This window comes from Sinocyclocheilus rhinocerous, unplaced genomic scaffold (assembly GCF_001515625.1).
Source record: "Sinocyclocheilus rhinocerous isolate Xijiao unplaced genomic scaffold, SAMN03320098_v1.1 scaffold432, whole genome shotgun sequence".
NCBI lineage: Eukaryota > Metazoa > Chordata > Actinopteri > Cypriniformes > Cyprinidae > Sinocyclocheilus > Sinocyclocheilus rhinocerous.
The window spans coordinates 2,087,895-2,113,761 of NW_015627225.1; the positions used below are offsets into that span (position 1 = coordinate 2,087,895).

Below are 25,867 nucleotides of genomic sequence, written 5' to 3' on the forward strand. Positions count from 1 at the left end.
TGGACACCTCCAATACAACAACTGCTGTCATTCAATCTGCCACGGTTCCAGGTATGTTAGGCTGGAAGACTATAGCCTGGCTGTTATCAATAATAGCCTACTTAAATGTTATGAAAAAATAGCCATAATAATAATAATAATAAGAAGAATGGCTATTATTATTTTTATGCTAGAGTAATGCTATAGCTAATGCATAGCTTATTTTAGCCCAGACAAGACTGATATTGTGAAATAAAACAAACTAATTAGGTGTTTTTTAGCGACAGTGACAATGTTTATTATTACCTATACTATCATAACAGATCCATTTATTCATGGATCATGATTCCAGTGGTGGCTGCATAGAATTGTTTCCGATTCATGTGATCCAAACATTTCCAATAACTCCAGAGCGTTGTAAAGTTCAAAAGTAAAAATGTATTGAAAAAAGATGTATGTAATCATTTCCAAAATTCACAACATGTTTTATCTACAGAAATATTCTGCTTCCGTTCATATTTGTTGGCATTTAGACTTTCAAATACAACATTTTCACTGCTCTCCCGCTTGCCGGACACAAAGCGAGGCGCGCACATTCGGGAGCGGTCTACGTAGCTTTTACACAATTAAATATTACAAAAAAATATCGTATTTTTAGGGTGATTACGTCATAAACTATGACGACAGACATTCAAAGCTTCATTGTAAAACCTCAAAAGAAGCTTCGAATATAAATATGATATGACAAAAATGGCATTCAGTTCAGTCTAGTATGAACGGTCAGAATAACCGCTATGGCCATTCTAGTAGTTATAGAATTCCGGTAGTTCTAGTATTAAATCAAGTTGTATGACGGCTTTTCAAATGAAGCAGTGAAACAAATGGAAAGCCTCAATGAAACATGAAATGCAGCAGAGGGTTTGGGGTGGGGGTGGGGGGGTTCTGTCTCCCACTCCCTCCGTCATTCTCTCATTTTCCTTGCCTCCTCACTTCTCCCATCTTACTCTCTCATCCCATCGCCAGTTTCCGCTATTACACACATTCTCATGCTGTAATGAAATATCCTATTTCTGCAGCTGTTGCATTTTCTGGACAGCTTCCCCAGAATGGAAGAACCAATACTTTTGTCATGAGCGTGATAAACAGTTAGTATAGAGGCCTTGTGAGTACAATCCAGAATACTATCTCCTTCACTGACTTTATGTGTGCATCTGTACATGGATGTGTACCATTTAGAATCGATTAGAGAAATTCTGGGGTAACACTTTAGTTTAGGGACCAATTCTCATTATTAACTAGTTGCTTATTAGCATGCCTATTATTAACATATTGGCTGTTTATATAAAGCCCATATTCTGCATGACCATATTCTACATCTCTAATCCTACCCAGTACCTAAACTTACTTACTATTAATAAGCAACAAATTAGGAGTTTATTGAGGCAAAAGTCATAGTAAATGGTTTGTTAATGGCGCGAATTGGACCTTAAAATAAAGTGTGGCCAATGCATGAGAAATTCAGATTCAAATTTGAATTGAGGTATCAAATTGAATGTAGGTTGTGTAACTTATAATGATAATTTTCCAATATGAATTGCCCGTAAATGTTTTCATTTCTTGTTGTTGCCAAAACATTCCAGAAGCATTAGCATTAGCATTATATTACAGATTTGTTATCTATACACAAATATGTAAATTTACTAAATGTTGTTGTCTATGGTGGAAGTATATATTATGCAGTCATGTGAAAAAGTTAGGACACTCTATTGAATTCCATGGTTTTCCATATCAGAACATAATAAAAAAAATTATCTGGTCCTTGGCAGGTCTTAAGATTTGGAAAATAAAACCTCAAATGAAAACAACACATGACATATCACACCGTGTCATTATTTATTTAACAAAAATAAAGCCAAAGTGGAAAAGACATGTGTGACAATGTTAGGACACCCTTACAGTTGACATAGGAATTAAGAGAGTAAGTAGCAGTCAGAGCACCTATATAAAAGCAGAAGTTTTGGCAGTTTGCTGGTCTGGAGCCTTCAGGTGTGCATTAAAACAATGCCAAAGAGGAAAGACATCAGCAATGATCTTTGAGAAGCAATTGTTGCTGCCATCAATTTGGGAAGAGTAATATGGCAATTTCCAAACAATATGAAGTCCATCATTCTGCAGCGAGGAAGATTATTCACAAGTGGAAGACATTCAAAACAGACACCAATCCTCCCAGGAGTGGACGTCCCAGCAAATTCACCCCAAGATCAGACCGTCTAACGTTAAGAGAAATGGCAGACAACCCAAGAACTTCACATCAAACTCTACAGGACTCAGTTAACATGTTAAATGATAAAGTTCATGACAGTACAATTAGAAAAATATGGGACAAGTATATGGCATGTTTGGCAGGCTTGCCAGAAGAAAGTCTTTTCTATCTAAAAAACATGGCAGCATGGTTTAGGCTCGCAAAGTTGCATCTGAACAAACCGTAAGACTTCTAGAACAATGTCCTTTGAACAGACGAGACCAAAGTGGAGATGTTTGGCCATAATGCACAATGCCACGTTTGGTGAAAACCTAAAGAGCATATCAGCACAAACACCTCATAGCAAATGTTACACATGCTGGTGGAGGGCTGATGTTTTTGGGCTTGTTTTGTAGCCACAGGGCCTGGGCACCTCGCAGTCATTGAATCGACCATGAACTCGTCTGTATATTAAAGTATTCTAGAGTAAAATGTGTATGTAAAAAATGTAAAAACCCATCTGACAGCTAAAGCTTGGCCAAGATTGGGTGATGCAACAGGACAATGATCCCAAGCACACCAGCAAATCTACAACAGAACAGCTGAAAAGAAAATAATCAAGGGGTTGCAATAGCCCAGTCAAAGTCCAGACCTCGTCCTGACTGAAATGCTGTGGTGAGAGCTATGCATAAACAAATGCCCACAAACCTCAATAAACTTGAGCAATGTTACAAAGAAGAGTGGGCCAAAATTATTCAGAACGATGTGAGAGACTGATAAAGTCATACAGAAAATGATTACTTCAAGTTATTGCTGCTAAAAGTGGATCTACAGGCAATTGAATCATAGGGTGTCCTACACATGACTTTTCCATCTTTGCTTTATTTTTGTTAAATAAATAATGACATGCTGTGATATGTCATGTGATGTTGTTCATCTGAGGTTTTATTTTCCAAATTTTAAGACCTGACAAAGACCAGATAATTTTTATGATGTCCTGATGCAGAAAACCATGGAATTCAATAGGGTGTCCTAACTTTTTCACATGACTGAATATTTTACATATAAAATTATGTGAAAATAATGTGGTGGATATTTTGTGGTGGTGTATAGAAAAAAATAAAATTGAACACCCAGTCTTAATTGTGTTAATTTTGACATTATTAACATGTTTCATATTTAAATATACTGTATGTATACTTAAATTATTATTTAAATAAATGAATACCTTTATTCAGCAAGGAAACAAATGTATCAAAAGTGACAATAAAGACATTTGTACTTAAAAGATTACAAACGGTTACAAAATATTTTTTTTTATTTCAAATGAAATTCAAAGAATTTTGAAACAAATGTATTATTGCTCCCACAAACATAAGACAGCACAACATTTTCAACATTAATGATAATAAAATGTTCATGAGCTTCATGACTTCTGAATGGCACAGTAATGACATTTTATATTAATATTACTTTTTTAAAACTATTGCTACTGAATTTCAAAAATATAAAAAAAAAAAATTCTTACTGACTGCATTCTTTTGAACAGTAGTGTAAATATCTACACAGAAAAAATTTTTCAGGGAATGAATAGCCTAATCAGTCAAAATATGCATTTATTAATGCTTTGTTGCAGCTTGTGTGGAACTAATAAAAATTCCTCTGATTTGTTACTGTGTTGAATGTGTGTAAGTGGCAATTCAGTAAATTCTCCCATCCATTCCATTTCAGCATCCTGTGTAGTGTAGCCAATTCAAATTCAAGCTCATGAATTCAAAGTAAATTTTTCTCATCCCCGCTGTCATACCATAAATCTTTCAAAGGAACAAACCAGATAAAATGGTGAACCTGAAGTTGTCCCAGAGGCTTGTGTGAGTGTTATTTTCAGCTGGTGTTCTGCCCATGTCAGTTAATAATGCATTTTTGTTACACTATAAAGTTAAGCTGGCTAATCCCCTTTTCTCTGAGAAGAAGAAAAAATGTGTGTAAGTTTTGTTTTGTAATGAATCTGGGGCTGTCATCAGTATTCACAATGTGGTACAATCAGTATTCACACTGTAAGCTTGTCAGAGCTGTTTTTCATGAGTGGAGAGTATCCTAAAGGAGCAAAGCTGCTTTTGACCTGATAAGCTCATTTGAATTCCACATTAATTACTCAAGTACCCTCTAACTCTTTAACGAGACCTCACAGCGAGAGCGAGAGAAAGAGAGAACGAAACGGGAAAGGCGGAGGTAAAAACGAGAGACGGAGAAAAAAGGGAGAGAGGGATGGTAAATTAGCCTGCCCGCCTCCAAGCATTTTCTCTGCCTTGTCAAGGCTAAACTGAGGGCAGCAGGGAGTGGGGTTCAATGTGTCAGAATCTCCGTGGCAACCAATCCCTCAGCCTCCCGTCTGCACACACACACACACACACGTACGTGTGAAGCTGCATCCTACTGTGCCCAGGCTGGTGTATGGTTTGCATCTTTGGCCAGATTGCATCTGTTATGGCCACAGACAATTTATGACACATTTCTCCTCATCTTTTTCCCTCTTCAGACGTTGCTGTTCTTATCTCTTCCCTCCTGTTTCAGCTCAGCTCTCGCTTCACTTGAGCCTAAAAACTACATCTCCCACAACCCTCCTGTGGGTTCTCTGTGATTTTATAATGCACCTAAAAAAGATTTTTAGCCTGCTGCTTATTCAGTTGACTTCATTCAAATGAACTAAAGCTACATCTTAAATTTCACAACTTAATTTCATCATATTCAATCCACAGTTACTTAATCATTTTGTGATGACAACTAAAACTCCACAGTGTGTTTCTTGTTGCCAGCATGTTTTGGGAGCATAAATGTAAGACAATGTCCGAACAGTTTCTTCTTGCTTTATCATATATGTAATACATGTAGCATGCTATCGTATGCTATTGCTAGTATATTTTAATACTAATGCTTAATAAATTAAGCTGGAAGAACATAAAATAATTAAATAAGCCTTTAAAATGAACCTAATGATGTGGATTTAAAACTACTCCTACTCCAAACACAAGTTCCAAGTTTAGCAGCAGCCTAAACCATGACCACTGCATTTAGACCTAAACACACATGCACATTTTCCAAAGACACACACACACTGAAGCTGTAGTAAAATGTACTGGGGACTCTGGGAGACTCGCTTCATGAGTTCCTGTGACGTCTGTTTACAGCTTCGGTCGGTTTTTAGCTCTTCCTTGTTATTTCTGTACAGTGTGTACATGTGACATGTGCTTTTTGTGTATGTTGAGTCTTTAGCTTAACTAGAACTAATCATTTTGACATCCACACATGGTTTTGAAAGCACAAAAACAGGCTTTTTGAAAATTCTCCCAGCATGCATCTCTCCCATTCTGTTAAACGTTACTCATTAAATCTGGCATACGGAAGATGTGCAAGCTATCCGTGTTCTCTTTCCTTCTCTTTTCTTTTTTCAATCTCTCAAAGGCGAATCCAAAAGTGTTGAATCGTCTCTATTCCACCGAACTTTGTTTAGAACGAACAGACAAGCCGAGCAGGAAGTGATCCGCTAAACAGCCATGGGCCGCTACACACAGAAATCATTAAAACGCAGGGAAAGGAGCAGAAAGCACTAAACAGACAGTTATAGAGGGCCCGATTACAGAGCAGGAGGGCCCTGGCCTCAATTAGAGCCTGAATATATATGTAGTCTGGACTCTAATGAAAATGGAGCCTTGTGCCAGCCGTAATTTCCCCTATTGAGCAGATACAGGCAGCTGAAATCACAGGATTAATCTGTTCTCTCTCTCTTGGAGAAAAAGAGGCAAACGTTTCACTCTCTCCCTCCCTCCCTCCCTCTCTCTCTACGTCTCTCGTCCTTCGCTTTCATAAAACTGTTACCTGCAGCCATTGCTGAGACATCCACTGGGGAGTAGATGGTTAGACCTGAATACTAATGACTCTGAAGCGTGAGTAGCAAGTGTGTGTTTATCTTTGCTCTTTAATCAACATTCCCAATCAATTGTGTGCGTGTGTGAACGTGTAGACTGGCACAGATTTCATGAGCTTCTCAAACAGGTTTTATGGGTGATGAAACAGAATTTCAGTTGTGTTTGATAATTCATGTGAGTCAAATGCTGTTTCACAACACTGAGTCATTTTAGTGTGTAACTAATGCTCTGAGCACACACACATACACAATAAATACATAAATAGTCTTGGTTTACACCCGTTTATGTCAGTTTGGACATGATTGGTTGATGCAGTCGTATGCTCACATGCACAAACACAAACTGAGGCATGCTGTTATGTGTTTTGCATTTGTGTATACTGCTGTTTTAATCTGTTGTCGTCTTGCTTAAAGGCATGTTTCACCCAAAAATTCTCTCATCATTTATTCACCGTCAAGTTGTTTCAAACCTGCATGAATGAGTAAATGATGACAGAATATTCATTTTTGAGTGGACTATCCCTTTAAAAGTGCTTTTAGTGATGATTTAGCCAAACTTTCTCAAAATCAAACACAGAATGCCTGACAGATAGAGAGCGCATCCTGCGGTCACAGAAAAATGTCTTATCTCAAAATTTCAATGACATTATAACATAGTCTCATTGGAAAAAATGTGCCTCTACCTACATTAAAAAAAAAAAAACTCTAAAAACTTACCTATGCATACACCTCACTGCAGTTTCCAGCCTAAATGTACACTAGTGGCAGTAAAACGCCAGGTTTTATTCTTTTTCCCATAAATATCATTACAAATTATTGATTAATAAAGATTTATTTTCATGCGGTGTCCTCAAAACACTTTTGCCATGCTGCATGATTTGTAAACTAATACATTTTGACGTTTGCATCACTTAAACTAGCTCCATATGTATGACTTTTCTAGCATAGTAAACATGCTCAGTTGCTCACCTGATAAAATAGCTCAAAGACTTGTAGAAGCAAATTAAAATGGCATTGTTGCTTCAGTAAATGTGTTTTTAATTCACATTTGCTTTTGTTAACACTATCGGTTTGTGTTTAGTGAAGGTAGTACATTATTTTCAAATGCAATAGAGAACTAATCTTTTAGCGGCACTCTCTGGACATTGCATTTCTGAACTGTCATATGTACAACTAATGTAATAAAACAAACACATTTTTAGCGCCACTGGACATTTCCTCTCTTCCTCTCATTTCCATCAATGCAGTTTCTCATTCTGTGTCTCTTACATTATCCACTGCTTTTGTCTGGTGGCATTGATGGAGAGGATCATTTTATGAACAGCGGTGAGGTTTCGTCTTTTTATTACCTTTGTTTACTTTTTTCATTTCTGTTTCCAAAGACATTGGCGCTTCTATTCAATATTTTATTCACTAACAATGATGATGACATTTTAAACATTATCATAATAAAAATGTCAGATTCCTTTTACTGGCTAAGGCTAATTTTCTAACATTTTTATATACCTTAAATACACATTTAAACAAAATTGTAAGACTTTTCTGTAATATGACATAATTCAGATTGAGAGTTGATTGACAGGTGATATTTGCTGCAATATTTCTTCACTTTCTTCGCACATTACATTTAACACACTGATTAAACTTTAATGGTCATGGTGAGTAGATGATGCCACGACTGGTGGACAGTTGTAATTTGATGGATTGTATAAAGCATGGTACACTCTTTTAATGTGACTTTCATGTAACAGATAAGTAAATAATCTATTAGTTTTCATAAAAATCAACCCCTTGGATATAATAGTGCCTTTAGTAGAGTTTAACACAAGTGCCCCACACAACCTGCACCTACTTGCTCTCATACACTTACATGACGAGGGCGGAGTGTGATGTAAGAAAAAAATATAAACAATGAAAGAGAGAGATGGGTAATTGAAGAGAGAGAGATAGAGTGAGGAAGTGTGTGGTAGCCTCTGGTGGCCCATCTGTCTCTCTCGCTCTCATTCTGACTGATGTAATAAACTTGACTGCTCCTTATTCAGGCTTCTGTTTAATGTTGCAGCTCTGATTACACTCATAAGGCACACCTACTTAAAAAAAACACCTTTTAGAAAGCATGAAATGACAGCTACTTTAGTCATGTGACCCCTGAGAGAGTTACAGAGGTCAGACGTTACTCAGGGAAGCTCTGCTGTTTACTGTACACTGGATCATTGTACTCAATGTGTTCATAAAAAACGGCTTTCATGTATAAATGATGTGGGGAAAGTGGGAACCTAGTCTACAAATCTCTATACAGGGGCCAAAATGAACATTTTCCAAGTGTTGGTTGTGAATGAAAATGAGCTTCAGCAAGTAACTTTAATGTTTTTTTCTCTCCATAATTATATAAATATATATTCATTGTCTTAAACCATTATTATTAAGCCAGTGATAATAAAAATAAAGTAATATTTAATATAATGTATACATATCATTTAATTATCATATTATATTGTAATATATTTACATTACATTACTTTTTACTTTCGAATACACTTACAACTGAATAAAAGTATTAATTTCTTTAAAAAAAAACAAAAAAACAACAACTTTTGAGCGGTAGTATATACATATTTAATGATATTTTAATGAAAATACAGTTGCATTTTGTTAGACCACTTATCTGAATGTTCGGGACGATGTTAGGGTCTACCGTGCTTATGAGCCTCTTTTTAGTACCAGGATGCATCCCTTTCTCTCTCTCACTAGAGTCCAAATCAAATCAAATAGTTTTATTAGTTTGCCTGTACAAATTACAATATTTCCTAAAAATGGAATCTATAAATTGTCTTTCTCGCCATCTCTCCATATGATGAATGAGTTATATCAGTGTCCTGTGCCCCTCCACCTCCACGAATGCCCCAGTTTAGCAGCCAAGCAAAACCAGCTCTGCCTGGCACCCCATCAGTCATCACACACGCAGTGTAACACTGCAGGCACAAATAGAATCATGTCAGATAGCACGGGGCCAGGAAATATGAAAACAAATAGCCCTGTGTTTGGCTAATAGCTGTCATTTAAGCATCCACCCTGAGGGAGGAGAGAGAGGGAGAAGTGAGTCTGTGTCATGTGTGCAGACGGTAATGAGGTGAGCAGCGAGAGGCTATTCCTTTACCACTACACCACTGATGAGGAGGGTAGTCATGTGGGACGGAGTGAAAAAACACATCCCGGCACAGGTCTCTCTCTCTCTCTCTCTCTCTTCCTGTCTTTCTAGCTCTCTTTGTCTTACTGTATGCTTTTTGCTTCTTTCTAGTGGTCTCTCTCCCTCACTATATTTATTTTTAACACTTATTTTGCAATATTTGAGTAAGTGAACTTATTTAACGTGTCTGTATTTATGTAATGACGTTTAGAGTTGAAAAGTGAACAGTATTGGTTCAGCACAATGTTTTTGCTGGGCTCAAGAGAATAGTGTTTCATTTTTTGTCACATGGTCAAATAGGCACTAAAAATCAGAATTCAGAATTCAATTGTTTTAAATGAAGCCAGCGATGAAAGTTTTGACATTACTGACATCTAACAGCATTGCTTTCGTCACTTGTGGCAATTCATTTTCATAAAATTCTTCTAAACATCTGCTTTTGTTTTCCTCATGTTAACATTCTGCTAAACATCTATTTTTGTGTTTTGGAACATGACATGAGCTTTCTTGGTACTAAATGTAGGATGACAGACTTAGTACTACTCTAGCTTACAGAAAACCCCAATGTAACCTCAGTTTCCTCTTCCTTTTAAATAAAGGGCATCTGCTAGCAATAAAACAACATATGCGCTTAAGACGCCGACATGGTTCACTAACTCTCGAACATGCTCGCACAGAATGAAAGATGGAATGTTTTAGCAGTTTTCTTGCTTTGGGAATCTGGAACCTGCTCCGCTTGAATGGGAACAAAAACATCTTATCTCTAATCTATCAAGTGATGTGGCAGCTGTCATTGTAACAGGTTTGTTTTGACTTGGGTTCATACAGTAGGTTGTTTTGCTCTCAGAAACTACCTTATTTCTCATGATTCCCTATGTGGTCCTGGAAACTGCTCTTTTTACAGAACACTAATTATCATTTATACACGAACCCCACACACATACACACACACTGGGCTTTATGTAAATAGCGCTCTTAAACTCTACTGGTTAAGGAGGTGTGTTGTCCATAAACACACTGAGCTCCTGCCTGAAGACCCATAAAACACTAATTTACTGGAGAGCTGCACCTCTTCTCGTAACAGTGAGAGAGAGAACACAAACCCTCCAAACATTTTGTGTCACATAGCTTTAGATTTTAGTAAGAGGGAGTGAAAGAAAGACAGAGAAAGTGATAGCTTATCAGCGCGCTGGTGTCATGGTTGGGCTATGCATTTAATCACTCTGACAGGCCATGGTTTCCTTTTCCGCCCTCCCTTTTCCCCCACAGCCAATCATATTAAAGAAATGAATAACCTCCACCAATGAAAGCCCCTGGAGTGGAATGGTTTGGAATGCTAATAGGCCCCATGAGGGAGGTAGAGGAGAGAGACGGATCAGATACTCCGTCTAAAGGCTCTTCATCCCACTAATGGAGGGAGCAGAGAGCAGTTTAACTCGTGGACACACGAGGAGAGGTTCAGAAGTGCTCCAGACCATTAATTCATTAGCGTGACATGCAGCTAACTGATCACTGTAAGGAAATACCAATCACAGCAAACATGGGGACAATAAAAGTTGGACATTTTAGTATTTATTACATCTCAACAAAAAGATACAGTTTAATTGGAAAGTGCTTAAAGGGTCCATTTTCTACACTTTCAATTTATTTTTTATCAGAATTCCACTTGTAATGTTAGTCTTATTGTCGTAATCTAGTTTTATTTGACCTTTTCTCTCTCTCTCTGATCTTTTCTCAGCTGGTTTTGCTGCTGTACCTTTAAAACGTTCATATGTGACTTCCTTCTTTTGTGATTGCTAACCACTCTGAATGTTGCATGCTGGCATAGGTGATGCCATCAATTATTAGGACAGTCCCAGTTGCTAAATACTAAACAGAGGCTGATATAGACTGTAAATGGGCAACAAAGAAACTATTTTAAAGGGAAAAATTTGACAACTGATTATTTATTTATTTATTTATTTTTAAATTTTTGATTACACTCAAAAATATTTAGGCCTATGTTTAAGATACAAGTATTTGAATTGCTTATAAAATTTCCATCAATTTGAATGACACAGTTTTAACAAATATACACCTGCACTTAATACAGGTACACTTAATGTGATGCATGTTTGTCAGTCATTCATAAACGAAACAGGTAAGAAGCAGCATTTATTAAAATTACTGAATGAGCATAATCTGTTCACTGTGAAAATAATTAAATGTATTCAGTTAAACAATATGAGCGTTATTATAATTCGACTACCTGTGGAACAAGCAATAATTACTTAGCTAATATATGAAACTGAAACAAATTGGATTTGTTGATGATGAATATATAAACATGGTTTGATTGTATTAGTACTATTAAAGAAATCTTATTTGTTTCATTTACAAGCTTTGTTTAAGTTTTTGTTAAAACTGTGATTTAAATATGTTTGAGTGTAGGATATAGCAGGTCATACATTTATGTCAAATGCTTCAATTTAATTTATTTCTGTAAATAAATTTACAATTTGAACAATTATAGAAGTTACCTTGGAAATCAAATCCACAACAAAACAATATCATACCACAATATACACATACCACAATAATTGGCCAGTCATCATATCCATGGTAAATATTGTGGTATATGAGCATAGTAACCATATAACCATCACTATACCATGGTGCAACCACAGAGATTTTCTGACTGCAACAGGTCACTACAACAGACCCCAAAACATCCTTTTACGGTGGTCTGAGAACATTTGGGGTGTTCACATATACATGTTATATCGGTCTGAGACTTCCTGGAGTGTGTTAATGCCCTAAGGTCTGGACTGTAGTTGAAGTATCGTCTGCTAAAGCTGTAGCCAGGGCAATGATTAGACTAACATGAAATAACCTCCCTTTCTTCCTAGCCTTGTTATACAGTATACTTCATTATAATGGGTCAAATCTGGGTTTAAAAACTCTTTATTTTCATAGAGAAATTCCTCTCATTCCCAGCTGTCTTGGGCCCCCAGCTCATCTTTCACAAACAGCAGCTCATCTCTCAGCACTCATGTTACATCTAAAACATTTCCCCATTTCTGTCTGGATGTGTGTCTGTGTGTCTTTCAGCTTAACGCCTCTTTTTCTGGGAAGCTTAACACCATTTTTTACACAGCAGCAGCACCTCTTTCTTTGCTGTCAGGTCATTGCCTCATTCCCTCTTTTGCCCTTCTGTTGGCTTATTTGTTGCACTATATCAAAAGAATAGGTTTGAAGGTATATCCCATCTGTACATTTAACATTCCTTGTTTTTAGCAACATTCACATGTACTGTATAAAAGGGATGTGGAAATAGACATAGATTGGTGGGATTATATTGGTACACCCACTTCCTAACATTCAGGACCTCAACATAATGATTCAAACATTTCTTTTTCTGTTTCTCCTTTTTTCTTTCCTTCGCATTTTCTATATAGGGCTTTAAAAAAATTGTCAATAAATATTTCTAAGCCATGAACCAAACCCATGAGTTCTGAGATGGATCACAACTTTTGTTTTGAAGCAAAAGAAAATCAAATAAATAAATAAAACTTAAATGGGAATAAAACATAGAAAACAATGTACTTAATTTTTTTTATTTTCATTGATTTTTGTAAATATTGAATTATTGAAGTACTCATCCCATGAAGCACTGCGAATGATGCAATCATTATATTTTATTCTATTATAATCAACAATATTTTATATTATTTTAATAATGTTATCATTGTATAATAGACAGATAGATATATATAAAGTGTTTTGCAAAATCAGTGTATAATCCAAAAAAGAAAAAGAAACTCTGTCATTTTTTTTCTTCCAGGGCCCAACTGTTCTCTTTTTCTGCTTTGAGAAACAAATAATTCAAACTAATTAAAGTACTGTCATTGCATGAACAATTGCCCATACAGCCATTATGAGTTGTAAATTAGCTATTCACATATGCACACCTGTTCACAGTGCAAAGGTACATTTCATCAAGCTGTTGGACATGAATATTAATGCTAGCACCATTAGCAGAGCTCACACAAGGTCAGGACCTGTGAGAGGAAACGCTGAGAACATTTAAAGAAAAAAAAAATGAAAATTTTTATGTATTATTTAGGGTGATCTCTAATTTGACATCTTTGTTTCTTGCTTTATTGTATGTGTGTGTGTGTGTGTGTGTGTGTTTGTGTATGAGTACAGTAGGGTTCAGCGGCTTGTGTACGTCAGAGCTAGCTAGTGTATGTTTAAGCATATGTAGAGTGTTTAAGTGTATGTAAAGAACAACAGGTGTTTATTAGAATGTACTGTATGTGTGAGCTACATAATCTGCTAATAAGGTGCTAATGATAGAGATGACAGAGACAGAGATGATGCAGTGCTGAGTTAGTGATGATGATGGGTGTGTATGACACACATTCTCTCATCATCTGTCACACACACATTAATTTTACTGACATTTTTAAATTAAAGCAGGTTTTTTTTACTATTAGGTTTTTGTGGTGAGCAGTCATCTGAATTGTGTGTTCATTTTGACAGTTCTCTTGGTCCTTTTGCCTCAAGGTGTTGTTCTGTTTGTACTCTCTTTACACCCTGTCGGCCGTTAGCGGGAGTGAAATCCAATATCAACGTACTGTGTGTGGATCAGTCCAGTTTAAACACAAACACAAGAACCATCAGTTCTCCAGCTGCTGCCCCAGTGCAGACGTCCAGCCCTGAACACGTCCAGAGAGAGACTGAGAAAGAGAGAAGGATTAGTTGTGTAGACTGTGCCGTGGCGTGACAACCCTCTTGACGCCAACCTGTCTGCCTAGATGTGAAGAGGAAAGAGTAAGAGAGAAAGAATGGAGTAAGGGGTGAGAATAGAGGTGTGGAAAAGGAGTTGAAGAGGGGGGACGGAAAAGACACAGCTGTTGAAACTCATCTCACACTCACAATGAACAGATGAGAGAAAGAGAGAGAGGGAGAGAACAGACATAGTCTCACAGATGGAAGTGGATTTCTTCATGATTAACATTTTACTGAGAAATTTAAAGAGAAATATTTGTTCAAGACAAAATAACATTTCCCTAGTTCACAAACAGATTCAAATTTAAATGTACTTGCGTTGCCAGATTGTGACTAATGTCTGGTCCATATTGCAACTTTATCTGTCCAAGAACCGCCCACTTACACAGGAAGTGACTGTCTGACCATTTCATGTGACCAAGCCAATATTTTCTTTTTTTTTTCTGTGTTTTTGGGTAAGTAAATCTGAAATGTATAGAAGCTTGAAAGATAATTACAGATTATATGAAAAAGTTATATCCCACAATATGACTTTTTTCCTTACAATTACGACTTTATTCATCACATCTGTGTATTTATATCTCATATCTGCAATTTTATAGGCCTATCTCACAATGTGACTTCAGTTATTATGTTAATTTATATCTCACAGTTACGTTTTTCAATACATTACCATTCAAAAGTTTGGTATCAGTAAAAAAAAAATTTCAGCAAGGAAATATTAATAATGTTACAATTTTTTCAACAAAAAAAGTTTTCAACATTAATAATAATATGAAATGTTTCTTGAGTAATAAATCAGCATATTCAGAATGATTTCTGATTTCGGTGACCCTGAAGGTATAATTTATTTTAAATTGTATTAATATTTCACAATATTATCGTTTTTACTGTGTTTTGATAAATTAAATATAGCTTTAGTCAGCATAAAAACAAATAATATCTCTCAAAACATAAAATCTTACTCACCCCAGACTTTTGAATGATATATTTATCATTATATAGTGTATATATTTTTTACCTTTAGGAAACTGGTCCCAAGGAAATGTGATATAACACCGAGAACAAAACAGAATGCACAAGTCTGGAGGAGTGTCCAGCAAAACGTATTCAAAGATTGGATGCCATGAACCGTGTAAACTTTGGCAAATCCAGCCACTAATTATTGCTCAGAAATGCTCTTTGTTGCAGCCTGGGAACTTGTAAACACAACTTTGGTTCCTGGCAGATTGATAAAAATCTATGTGCTTTGATTCCCAGAAATCGCATAAACCAGATTGTAATTTTTTTTTCTGAAAGCTCTTGCCATTTTCTCAGTGTTCTCAGAGGGTTAATAAGCAGTCCATGGATGTGCCGTCTGAGGCTGAGACAAAGTTTTTACAGAACAATCTTAATCACTGATACAGAAATAGGTGTGTTTGTTTTTTAGTTGTTGTTTGTTTTTCTCAGTTATTTTTTAAGGCAGTCTCTATCTGGGGGGTTATGGGTATGATTTTGGTTTCTGAAAGATGCTGAGTCCTCCTTCCTGCTTGAACTTCTCGCTACCCCTGAACTCTGTAGAATCGAAGCCTGGACTCCACATGATTCCAAACAGAAGCATATCTTTGCAGTTCATGCACAGATGGCAAATTAAGCTCTCCTTTCTCTTCAAAGCATTCTCCATATACCTCTTTTCTTTAAAAGCCTCTGGTGAGGATTTTTTTTTCTGCTCAGACTCTCATTCTAACCCCCTACTTTCTCCTGCTCTGGTGAAAATAGATTGACAAAGATGCTGAGTGAGAGGGAGAGAAAGCGAAGCATGCCTGAAGGCAGGATTAACGGACAAAGTTGATTTTATTTTCCTTTGTTTGAGAGTCGGACTGATGTGTATGTGAAGCAGTGCCTGCAGTGTGATTGGCAGCTTTCTCTGGTTTGGCCCATGAGCCAAGCCACTTGAGCATGTTAGTACAGAATATGTGCGGCATATGGGATACAACATTACACATCCACAGCAGACAGTTGGTCACACCTTGGAAATGAGGGTCTGGGATCCAGACAATATAGGGTGGTCTGTAGCATCTATTTTCAGATCCAAATTGACTATATACGACTTGACTAGTTAACAGGTGGGCCACATGAAGCCTTAAAGGGATAGTTCACCCAAAAATGAAATTTCTGTCATCATTTACATTTGCCATCATTTCATCAGCTGGAAGAAAATCGCTCTGAAAGTGATTCCAATGATATTGTTTCTCTGTGCCTTTATCATTGTAGCTGTGGTGTGAACTCTGCTATTCTTTAATATTGAGAAAGATTTTTATACGATCTTTATAGTTATTCTTGGGGTTAGATTTACTAAACAGGGCAAATTAGCACGAGAGCGCGCAATTCCAAAACCGATGGGCGTGGAAATTTCTGCGGGTGATTTACAGACAACACGCAAATTAAAGGACACAGATGCAACATCTCAATAACATATCGACCAACGCAATATAACAAGCGCAGCGCAAATTAGCGTAGTCGCAAATAATCAGAACTGATGCTCAACAGGTGCGGGTGATCTACTTACGACACAGGCGCAAAATAGTTTAAGACATGCTTTTTTGGGTGTTAAATAATGGCGCAAATACCAGTAATTTGACACGCGCAAACATTAGTAAATTGTGTTACGTAATTCATGTACTCTCCTTCCATACAAATGCATATTCAATTAGGTCAGGCGCTAAAGTAACTGTGTCCATGCCTTTTCAGCGCTAATTCTTCACTGTGCGTCTTTAGTAAATCCTGACAGTACTATTTTAATGCCAAAAGACGGTTTGCACCCTTGGTGTGAACAGGCATTAAGTGTGGATCAATAAAACTGCCATTTTGTAACTGATAAAGGATTTGATTTTAGCTAAGAATCTAATTATAAAAGACAAAAATATTATGTTATTGCAGTCAGATTTTATAGGTTTCACATTCACAGCTTTTCCCATTCAAGTTGACAGAAGCTGCACTAGGCACAACTAAGGTGGCCACCGAGCTGCTTAAAAAGGCCTGTTTGTGTACAGATGAGCATATTAACACACCACAAGACCTTTGTACTAATATTTTATCGACTGGCTGTGCATTTTGAGACCTGTGTGAGGAAGTCGTGTAGGGAGAACATGGAAACGATCCACAAGGCAGATGAAGACATATAGTTACACAGACTTTAGACAGACAACACACACTCACACATGCTAGAAGAGAGAGACTCCCTACTTACCTGCTCTCTTTCCATCTGTCATCCTTTCCTTTAATGAGCAGGAAGGAGAGACAGAGAGGTGCATGTGTGTGTGTTTAGACTTCTGGTGTAATTGGGCCTGTGACCTCAGAAGGAAGTTTGTTTGATAGGTAGCGGGTGAGCTTGTGTGTATGTGTGAAGCAGGAGGAGTGTGAACATATTGATTTGTGTGTGTGTGTGTGTGTGTGTGTGTGTGCTGTAGCTTACCCAGTGATTGATGGGTTTCTCTAATGTCATGTCAGAGAGCGGCAGAGATATGCACAAGAACATCCGGTAAACACACACATTCCTCCTCCTGATGAATTATTCGAGATTTGTTCACACACTCCTGCTGAACATCTTTAACAGTCATTAGATCTGCTTCTTTCAGAAGATCTGCGAGTGTGTGTGTGTGTGTGTCTTCCACACTTTATTAGGGCTTTTAAACTTTTAAACATCACAAAGTGTGCTAATGTGATGCAATGTGTTTGTGTTGTGTGCAGAAAACTCAGGTGACGGTATTGACTACAGCCAGCAGAAGAGGGAGAACATCGGAGACCTGATTCAGGAGACGCTGGAGGTGTTTGAACGCTACGGGGGCGAGGACGCCTTCATCAACATCAAATACATGGTGCCCACCTACGAGTCCTGCCTTCTCAACTAAATGGAATGGAGAACTCACTCACAAACACACAAACACAGTCTTATACAAACATGTAAACACACCCACCTTATGTTACAAACCTAATTTTGGACTTTATTAAAGTCATAATGCAGATGTTATGAGTCTGTGCACAACGGCTGTCTGTATCAGAGAAGACACACACACACACAAACACACAGCTTCCTGTGAATATAAACAGACACAGGTAGCTCAGGGGCCAATAAATCTCTCGACTGCAACTAACCTGCATTTCATTTTCATTCTGTAAGGAATTTTCAAAAGAGAAAGGCAGAAAATGCACACATATCCAAATACAAGCTGGCCACAGGTACAGAAAACAATATTTTGAATGTAACAAAATTGAATGGTTATTTTATTTTTTTTTACATCATGATGATCTAGATTTTGAAGCATTAATATCAGAGTGAGAATTCATATATCTATATTTTGAGCATTTATATATATATATATATATATCATCACATAATTTCGACCACATATAAAACTTTTACTTGTGTCCAAAAGCTTCATCTTGCAACACAATTTTCTTCCAATCACACAGATAATATTCAGAAGGTCACCGATGTAGCTCTCTTTCTTGATATAATGAACATTTTCTTGCTTTTTCTTTTTCTCAGTGGTTTCTGAAAAAAAAAAAGAAATATTGAGACTCCCCTCTGGCTGTTCACTCACCTTCCAACATTCACCACCTGAAATCTCTCTTCTTTTTACTTGTTTTTTTTCCTTTTATCTCTTCTACCAGGGGTGTAGCACCTATTGTAACTGATAATAAATTTGCTCCCATTATAACAATAATGCATATTTCCTCTTTGGCTGGAGTTCACGTACCAACGTTCATCTTTCAGCAAATCAGAGTGATCATCACTTAATTAATATTCATAAGCCATGGTTTGTATGCTGAGCCTCTGACAGAAAGTAAACCAATTTATATGAGAACCTCTGAAGAGAACAAAAGTCATGTTTGCCAAAAATATGCAGTTTTATATTCATTTACATTTACATTTAAATTTAGTCATTTAGCAGACGCTTTTATCCAAAGCGACTTACAAATGAGGACAATAAAAGCAGTCAAAACTAACAAAAGAGCAACAATATATAAGTGCAAATGACAAGTCTTGGTTATAGCCAACAATACTTTCTGTATAATTAATAAACCTTATTGGCAAACACTAGTGACTGACATTAGTAGGAAGTTTAGTTATTATGCTTTCAAAATATCTATCTCATATGAGTGTATCCGTGGCAACTAGGCATTTTATAGGCTTTGAGATTTTTAATATGCCTTCCCACTTTTCAGATGATTTCAACACCCCTGCCTCCTGCTTTCTTTATCTCCTTCTCGCTTTCTTTATCTCTGTCTATTCAGGTCAGCTCTTTGTTGGATATTTCTATTTTATATTTAAATGTTTTAAGTCTTTTTTTCGGCAGTGGTGAAACAAACCTACCAAAAGCTAACATAGATGAACTAAAAGTCTCTGGTCTTAGCTCTAAAGGTGATAATTCCTAAGGAAACACACTTACATATACACACATATCTACACTCACACTGGAAGGGACCTGAAGGGACATAGAGAGTGCACAAAATAACACATGACAGATAGCAAGTATTTAGATAGCAACATTATGTGCTTTTGAAAGCCATGAACCTGTATGAGCTGCAGGCTGTGCAACCACAATGTCTGAATGAAACGCTCATTTATCAGAGCGCATACACAGGCACACACTCAGTCGGGGGCTTCCCTCATGCTTAACAGCCTCTATCTTTTCCTACCTGTGAAATCAGACGCCTCGAGTGTGTGTTGGTTTATTTATTTCACTGAATAGTGATTTTATGGCATATAATGTCCTCTGAGTCTTTTCACTTAATGCTTTTACAATCAGATTAAGCAGCCATCTGTAGATCTCCTTCTTTCTGGGATTATTAGAAGGGCTCTGAGCTGTTCTTTGGACACCAGGCCCCCATAATCACCCCATATATATTATTTTCGGACGCTAGTGGATCATGCCGTCATAAGAACATACCGTAACATGAAGGATGTGCAGTGTTTTGCCAAAGTATTTCCTTTAGCAGCTGCTGGGGGGAAAAAAATCAGTGTTGGTGTGTTTTTAAAAGTGAGTCCCATGAGCCGATGTTTACAGTGAGCTGAGATCTCTGAAACATTTGAACTCAGTTCAATCTGGATTTGATCACACGCCTGTAAATTACAGCTCTGAACAGACACAAGGGGGAATTGAGCCCTCAAATCAGTTTTACTGCAACAATCGGGGTCAATAAAGAGACCTGGAGTCCCAGCTCGAGTCCTAGAAACCGAGATGGTGAGAGGAATAGTTTCAGTCATCATTTACTCACTCTTATTCTTTCAAACCTGTAAGACATTCTATCTTCTGTGGAACATAAAAGACGATATTTTAAGAATGTGTGAACTCTTTTTTTTGCCCCTACAATGAAAGTCAATGGGGTCCAATACAACTTTCCTTGAGCGGACAGAATACAGTGAGACATATTTGTTTTAAAGAAGAAAGGTTTGGAACAGCATGAGGGAAATTTTTTTTGGATCAGCTGTTCCTTTCATTTGCCTGATTTGGCTCGGATCTAATTGCCTCTCAGGTGAATCGATGAATGAAATCGGTATAAAACAAGGATGGAGATGTTGATGCGAGAGCAGAGGGAAGGGAAAACATTAGAGTGTAAGAATGCCAGATTGTTAGGAGCAACAGTGCAGAGGGGAGGGAGGGAAAGTGAAGGGAGCAGCAGGAATAAATAGCCCTCTGGGATCTATTCTTCTTGTTCGGCGCATCTGCCAGGGGCCTCACGAAACCCAATGCCAGCCAGTGAGCATGTGCAAAGCCCTGAGCTCAATGGAGATTTATTTCGTAGTGACTTCATGCTTCAGGTGTCCCCCGCACCTCTCAACCCCAGACTACCACTCCACAGAACGGACTGGAGCTCTGATCTTTATTCCAAAATTTGACTCAAAAACGTCATTGATTCCTATAGGCCTCAGAGATGTGGTGAAGAAAACAAAAACATGTTACAAAATGTAACAACCCTGCCACTTTTCACCATCCAATTATTTCCCTTGTGGACCAAATCAAGTCCCGCCCTATTTTAATCTTTCCAAATCCAGATTCTGTAATAAATACATCAGATTATTGCAGTAAAATGGGTTGTGAATGCTTTTTCAACTTGGCATCAGTGCATTTTTGCTATTCTGAACTTCCGTAACATTTTGTCTTTCTCCAAGCAGCAGAATTGAGCTGTTTCGTTGAGCAGTCTTTTCTAATATCGGACTGTTTGAAAAGTGAGTTTCTTTAAAGTGGTGCTGGTGTGTAGCGTGTGAGCGCGTGGTGTGTTTTGAAGAAGGCTCACAGGAGGCCGATGGTTTTTCGGCAGGAGACTGGAGAGATCTTCCTCTCTCTAGCTCCGGATCGACGGGGTTCTGCTGTCTGATCCTCGCTCCTCCTCTACCTCAGCCAGACGCTCTTATCAGACGCAAACACATCTGCCGTTGCTCTGCACACACACAAACAAGCACAGTCCTTATCCTTTGGACCACCATGAGAACCAATCACACACATATAAACACACATTCACCTGGAAATTTAAAATGTATTTTTAAAACCTGCATGTACAGCAGTTCTGTGCAGTCCTTTGAATTGCATTCCATTTAGATTACTTTGATTAATCACAAATATCAATTCTGCATCAAAATAAATGTTGACGTATTATGTTCTAGTGCTTTTACTTATTTATATTTTGTATAAATAAGTACTATACTGATATAATCTTTAAAAAAAGCCTCATTAAAAGGATGAAATATTATTTCATGTAATAATGAATTTAAATAATTTAAACATAATATAATGAAAACAAGCAAGCAAGCATGAATGTCCACCCCTAAACCTAGCCCTCAGTGGAGCATAAGCACGTATTAATAAATTTTCAAACCAATTTGCCAAAATGTAAAATAGTTGTGAATTCCCCTGAGTGTTTTAAACATTATTTATGAATAAATAATATATTAAATGGTCGAGATTACACCAAATTAACTTTAAATAAAAAACTAAACAATTTACCTTGAAAAATAAATATTTTAAACCTTTTGTTAAAAATTCTTCAAAAGCTATTAAATTGAAACGTTTTTCAAAATTAAATGGAACAAACATGAATAGGAAGTCAAACCAAAAATTATTCAGACACCAGATTTTTTTTACTAGTGGGTTCAGGACACTATAGTTCATTTATGTAAGTGAGGATAGCAAAATAAAATAAAGTGTGACATATTATACCCAAAAATTCTTCATACAGTGGACTACCAGTAAAATTGATAAAAATTTGGCACCAAAAACTATTCAGACACTTTGACCTGACCATGTTTTTCTTAAGCGTTTTAATGCAACCTTTTTACACCACAGACTGAACAAAATTAAGCATTGCTTGGTAATTGGTTGACCTAAATTGGTATTATCTAATTGTGTACTTAAATTTAACAGCTGACAACTATTCAACCTAATTCATTACATACCTTTCTATCAAAGTTATCTGCATGACATTATCAAGATGAATTTGTTCTGACACAGTTTAACTCTGAGTTCTTGTCATATTTTATTACCAATTTCTAAACTATAGCGAATAAACTGTGATAATGTGAGAAATGTTGAAGGTGTCTGAATAAATTTTGATTTGAGTTTTAGTTTTTTTTGTCTTTACCATGAACATTCTTATGTGTCATTGACTCAAGTATGTCTTGGAGAAACTGTGTGTCGGCACGTGTGGCATAAAGGCCATGGACCCCGAGTTAGTGATGAAGGACTGTGTGTTTGCTGTAATCTTCACTGCAGACCCCTAGGGAGCCATGAATGACGTGGTGGCCCACGGTGAGATTATACTGCACTGCGCTGGACTGGGTGGAGAGAACAGGATCCATCAGTGCTGTCAGCGCCCCAGTTCAACAAACAACACCCAACATGTGACCGGCACATACAATAATTTGTGTATTTAACAGTCATCAGCATGTGTTATGTTTATACATGCTTTTACACTCACTCCCTTAAATACTCAATGACACTCATGCACACACTCTGAGAATGTCCCACTCTTTTGACCCAGATTTCACTCTCTGGTGTTCCTGCACCCACACATAATCGCTTTTGTTTTATGCTTTTGTATTATTTTCATACTCAAAGCCTTCAAGCTTTCTTCAGACAAAATAACTCAAGAGTGTCTGTGCATTGAGGGAGCTCACGTTATATTCCAGACAAAGTCATGCCACCTACTGCTTTTCTAATCAGCTGCTGGCGCTGACCACGGGATCGTGACTGATGCCCTCTGAAGCCCCATCTCCCTCCCGTCTCTGCTCCCTGCTGCTTCACAACCACCTGATTTCATATTCACTTTTTATCTAAAGTGTCGTTAATTGGATTAATTGTAGAATGAAACCCGTGTTATTAATAGAGGAGGAAAATACAGGGTTTGGGCAGGGATTAATATCTCACACTACAAAACACACACACACACACAAGCAGCAGGCAGACACGTGTGGCCTGTCTCAGATGCGGTGCCTAGTAAAATGAAAATAAATGTGGCAGTGTTGATAAGAGCAAAGGATTCTTATCTAAGACCGAGATAAATGCTGAATCTTTTGTGCTGCCTTCAGAAATTGGTGATTTTTTCACTCTGTTATACTAAGAAGGTGATGCAGCTGAAAAATTAGATTAAAGAAAGGATGATGAGTCATGTGAATAGGAGGATGCATGGTGAATCATATGGATATATTTGTATGGAACAAATTAGGTCTGTAACACTTGGATCATTCCCATATATGTAAAAATGCTACTTGCATTCAGCATTTTTGCTCATGTGCATCTGGACATTATTGGGAGCCAATCACTCTGGAACCATAAAATACATTTTTGGAAAAAAAAAGTCACTGGAGTGGTACCTTTTCAAAAGGTACACCTTTGTACCTTATTTACCACTAACAGGTATATTTAGGACCTAAATGCTACATATTGGCATATTGGTACCTTTTTACAGGGCTCTGTCCCAGTGACAGCTAATACCTTTTTTTTCTGAGTGTATCATAACATAACTCCTCTTCTGGATTGTAAATATTTGGTATTATTGTGTGATGTCTCTAGTTGAAGGAATGTGTCCTGTGTTCTGTTATCTTCCATGTGGATAGGATTTGGAGGTCAGCTGAGCATGAAGTCCCAAGCTGATATTAGCGTCTGTTCACATTTGTGTCTTCCATACTGATGAATGTGAAACTGTGATTGGAGATGTTATATTCATTTTTATCTCTCTCTCTCTCTCTTCAATGTGAACAGCTTGAATTCTCAAGATCGGTCAAAAAACAAAGCTATTAAAAAAGTTCTCAAGGTTCATTTTCATACCACATGACATTCCTACTGGATTGATACTTAGTGAAATAAAAGTAACCCTATAAAAGTATAATAAAATAAATCCATAACTAATGAAGAAACCATGAAGCTGTGGTGTTAAACTAGCATCAAGGTGAATAAACAATGACAAATCTTCATTTTTGAGAGAACTAATCCTTTAACTCAGTATATATTTTTTTTATTAAAGAACATGCAGTTCTTGAAACTTCTGGAATCACACATTTAATCACGATTAATTAATTTAATATACCTATACTATGTTAACCTATGTTAATGAAACAAAAAAGTTTGAAATGAGCTTTGTCATAAATGCAGGAGAATATTTCCCAGTCACAAAGGCTGAGAATCACCGATCTAATATTTATAGGATCGTTGTATACTGAATAACACCAACAAGATTTTTATATTTTAAAAATTGCATTTACATTCTACGGCCAAAAACATACGGCAATGAAGTTGCGCGCCGACGCATTTTGGAATTTTTGGAGCTGTTTGTTTGCAGATGAATACTTGCGTGAAGTATATTCTTGTCTCAAACAGTGTATCACATTACACGGCAAAACCGACTGTGCAAATCAAAAACACACATACAACGATTTAATTATAAAAAGCAACACACCATGAAATGCCAAGCCCTTTCAAAACACACAAGGCAAACACTTGTTGTCACAGATATGTTGTCACGGCGTTTTACAATATATCATCCCCGCCGGTGATTCTTAGCATTCACGAGCCTGCATTCTATTGGCTCTGATCTCTGTCCATCATCTCAGGCGCTGATTCATGTGGTTAAAACACTAGCCCCGCCTCTCCAGAGCTATGCGCTGATTGGCCACCCGGCGCGTCCGCGTCGCGCATACAGCCAATGCGCGCGAGGCGGGTCTGGCGCTCTCGGAGGTTCCTCAGTCCTGAGCGGTAGCGCGAGCTCAGTACAACGAAGAGAACCCAGCGAGTTCGTATCGCGCGACTCTAGCAAAGGGAGAGAAAGAGAAAGAAAGAGAGAGCCTGCACCTTAAAATCAGCGCTTATATCCGGAGAGGGTCGCCGCAGCCTGGAGGGGGAACGAGGGATTTGATCTGCACCGTTATTTTTTTCTTTTGTGTTTTCTTTATTTCTTTTCTGGGGGAAGGATTGTGAGCGTTTGCGTGCAAAGATGATGGTCGGGGAGATGGAGGTGAAGGAGAGACCGAGGCCGAGTCCCGACTATCTCATGCAGTTATTGAACGAGAAGAAGCTCATGACGAGTTTACCGAACCTGTGCGGCATCTTCACACACCTGGAGAGACTCTTGGACGAAGGTACGTGTGTGTAAACCCGAACCGCGAGTGTGTAAGTTATGTGGTGTTTCACAACTTCACAAACTATCTGTCTTCAGCAAAAAAAAAAACGTTAACCCCTTTTGGACGGTATTTAACCAATTTTCAAAAGTCAAACCCCCCCCCCCC

General features: G+C 37.5%; 2 protein-coding genes across 6 annotated transcripts in view; both read left to right on the forward strand.

The window, feature by feature from the left end:
• Window positions 1-18,297, forward strand: part of LOC107721917 (parkin coregulated gene protein homolog) — a 108,353-nt gene extending 90,056 nt beyond the window's left edge. For both annotated transcript variants that reach the window (XM_016530143.1, XM_016530152.1), the window contains exon 5: window positions 17,836-18,297. In XM_016530143.1, coding sequence (XP_016385629.1) covers window positions 17,836-17,996 — 161 coding nt within the window. In that variant the 3' untranslated portion in view covers window positions 17,997-18,297. The remainder of the gene's footprint in view (window positions 1-17,835) is intronic.
• A 7,031-nt stretch (window positions 18,298-25,328) lies between these two features.
• The window catches only part of LOC107721620 (protein quaking-A), a 105,831-nt gene continuing 105,292 nt past the window's right edge, over window positions 25,329-25,867 (forward strand). For all 4 annotated transcript variants that reach the window (XM_016529730.1, XM_016529747.1, XM_016529739.1 and 1 more), the window contains exon 1: window positions 25,329-25,720. In XM_016529730.1, coding sequence (XP_016385216.1) covers window positions 25,576-25,720 — 145 coding nt within the window. In that variant the 5' untranslated portion in view covers window positions 25,329-25,575. The remainder of the gene's footprint in view (window positions 25,721-25,867) is intronic.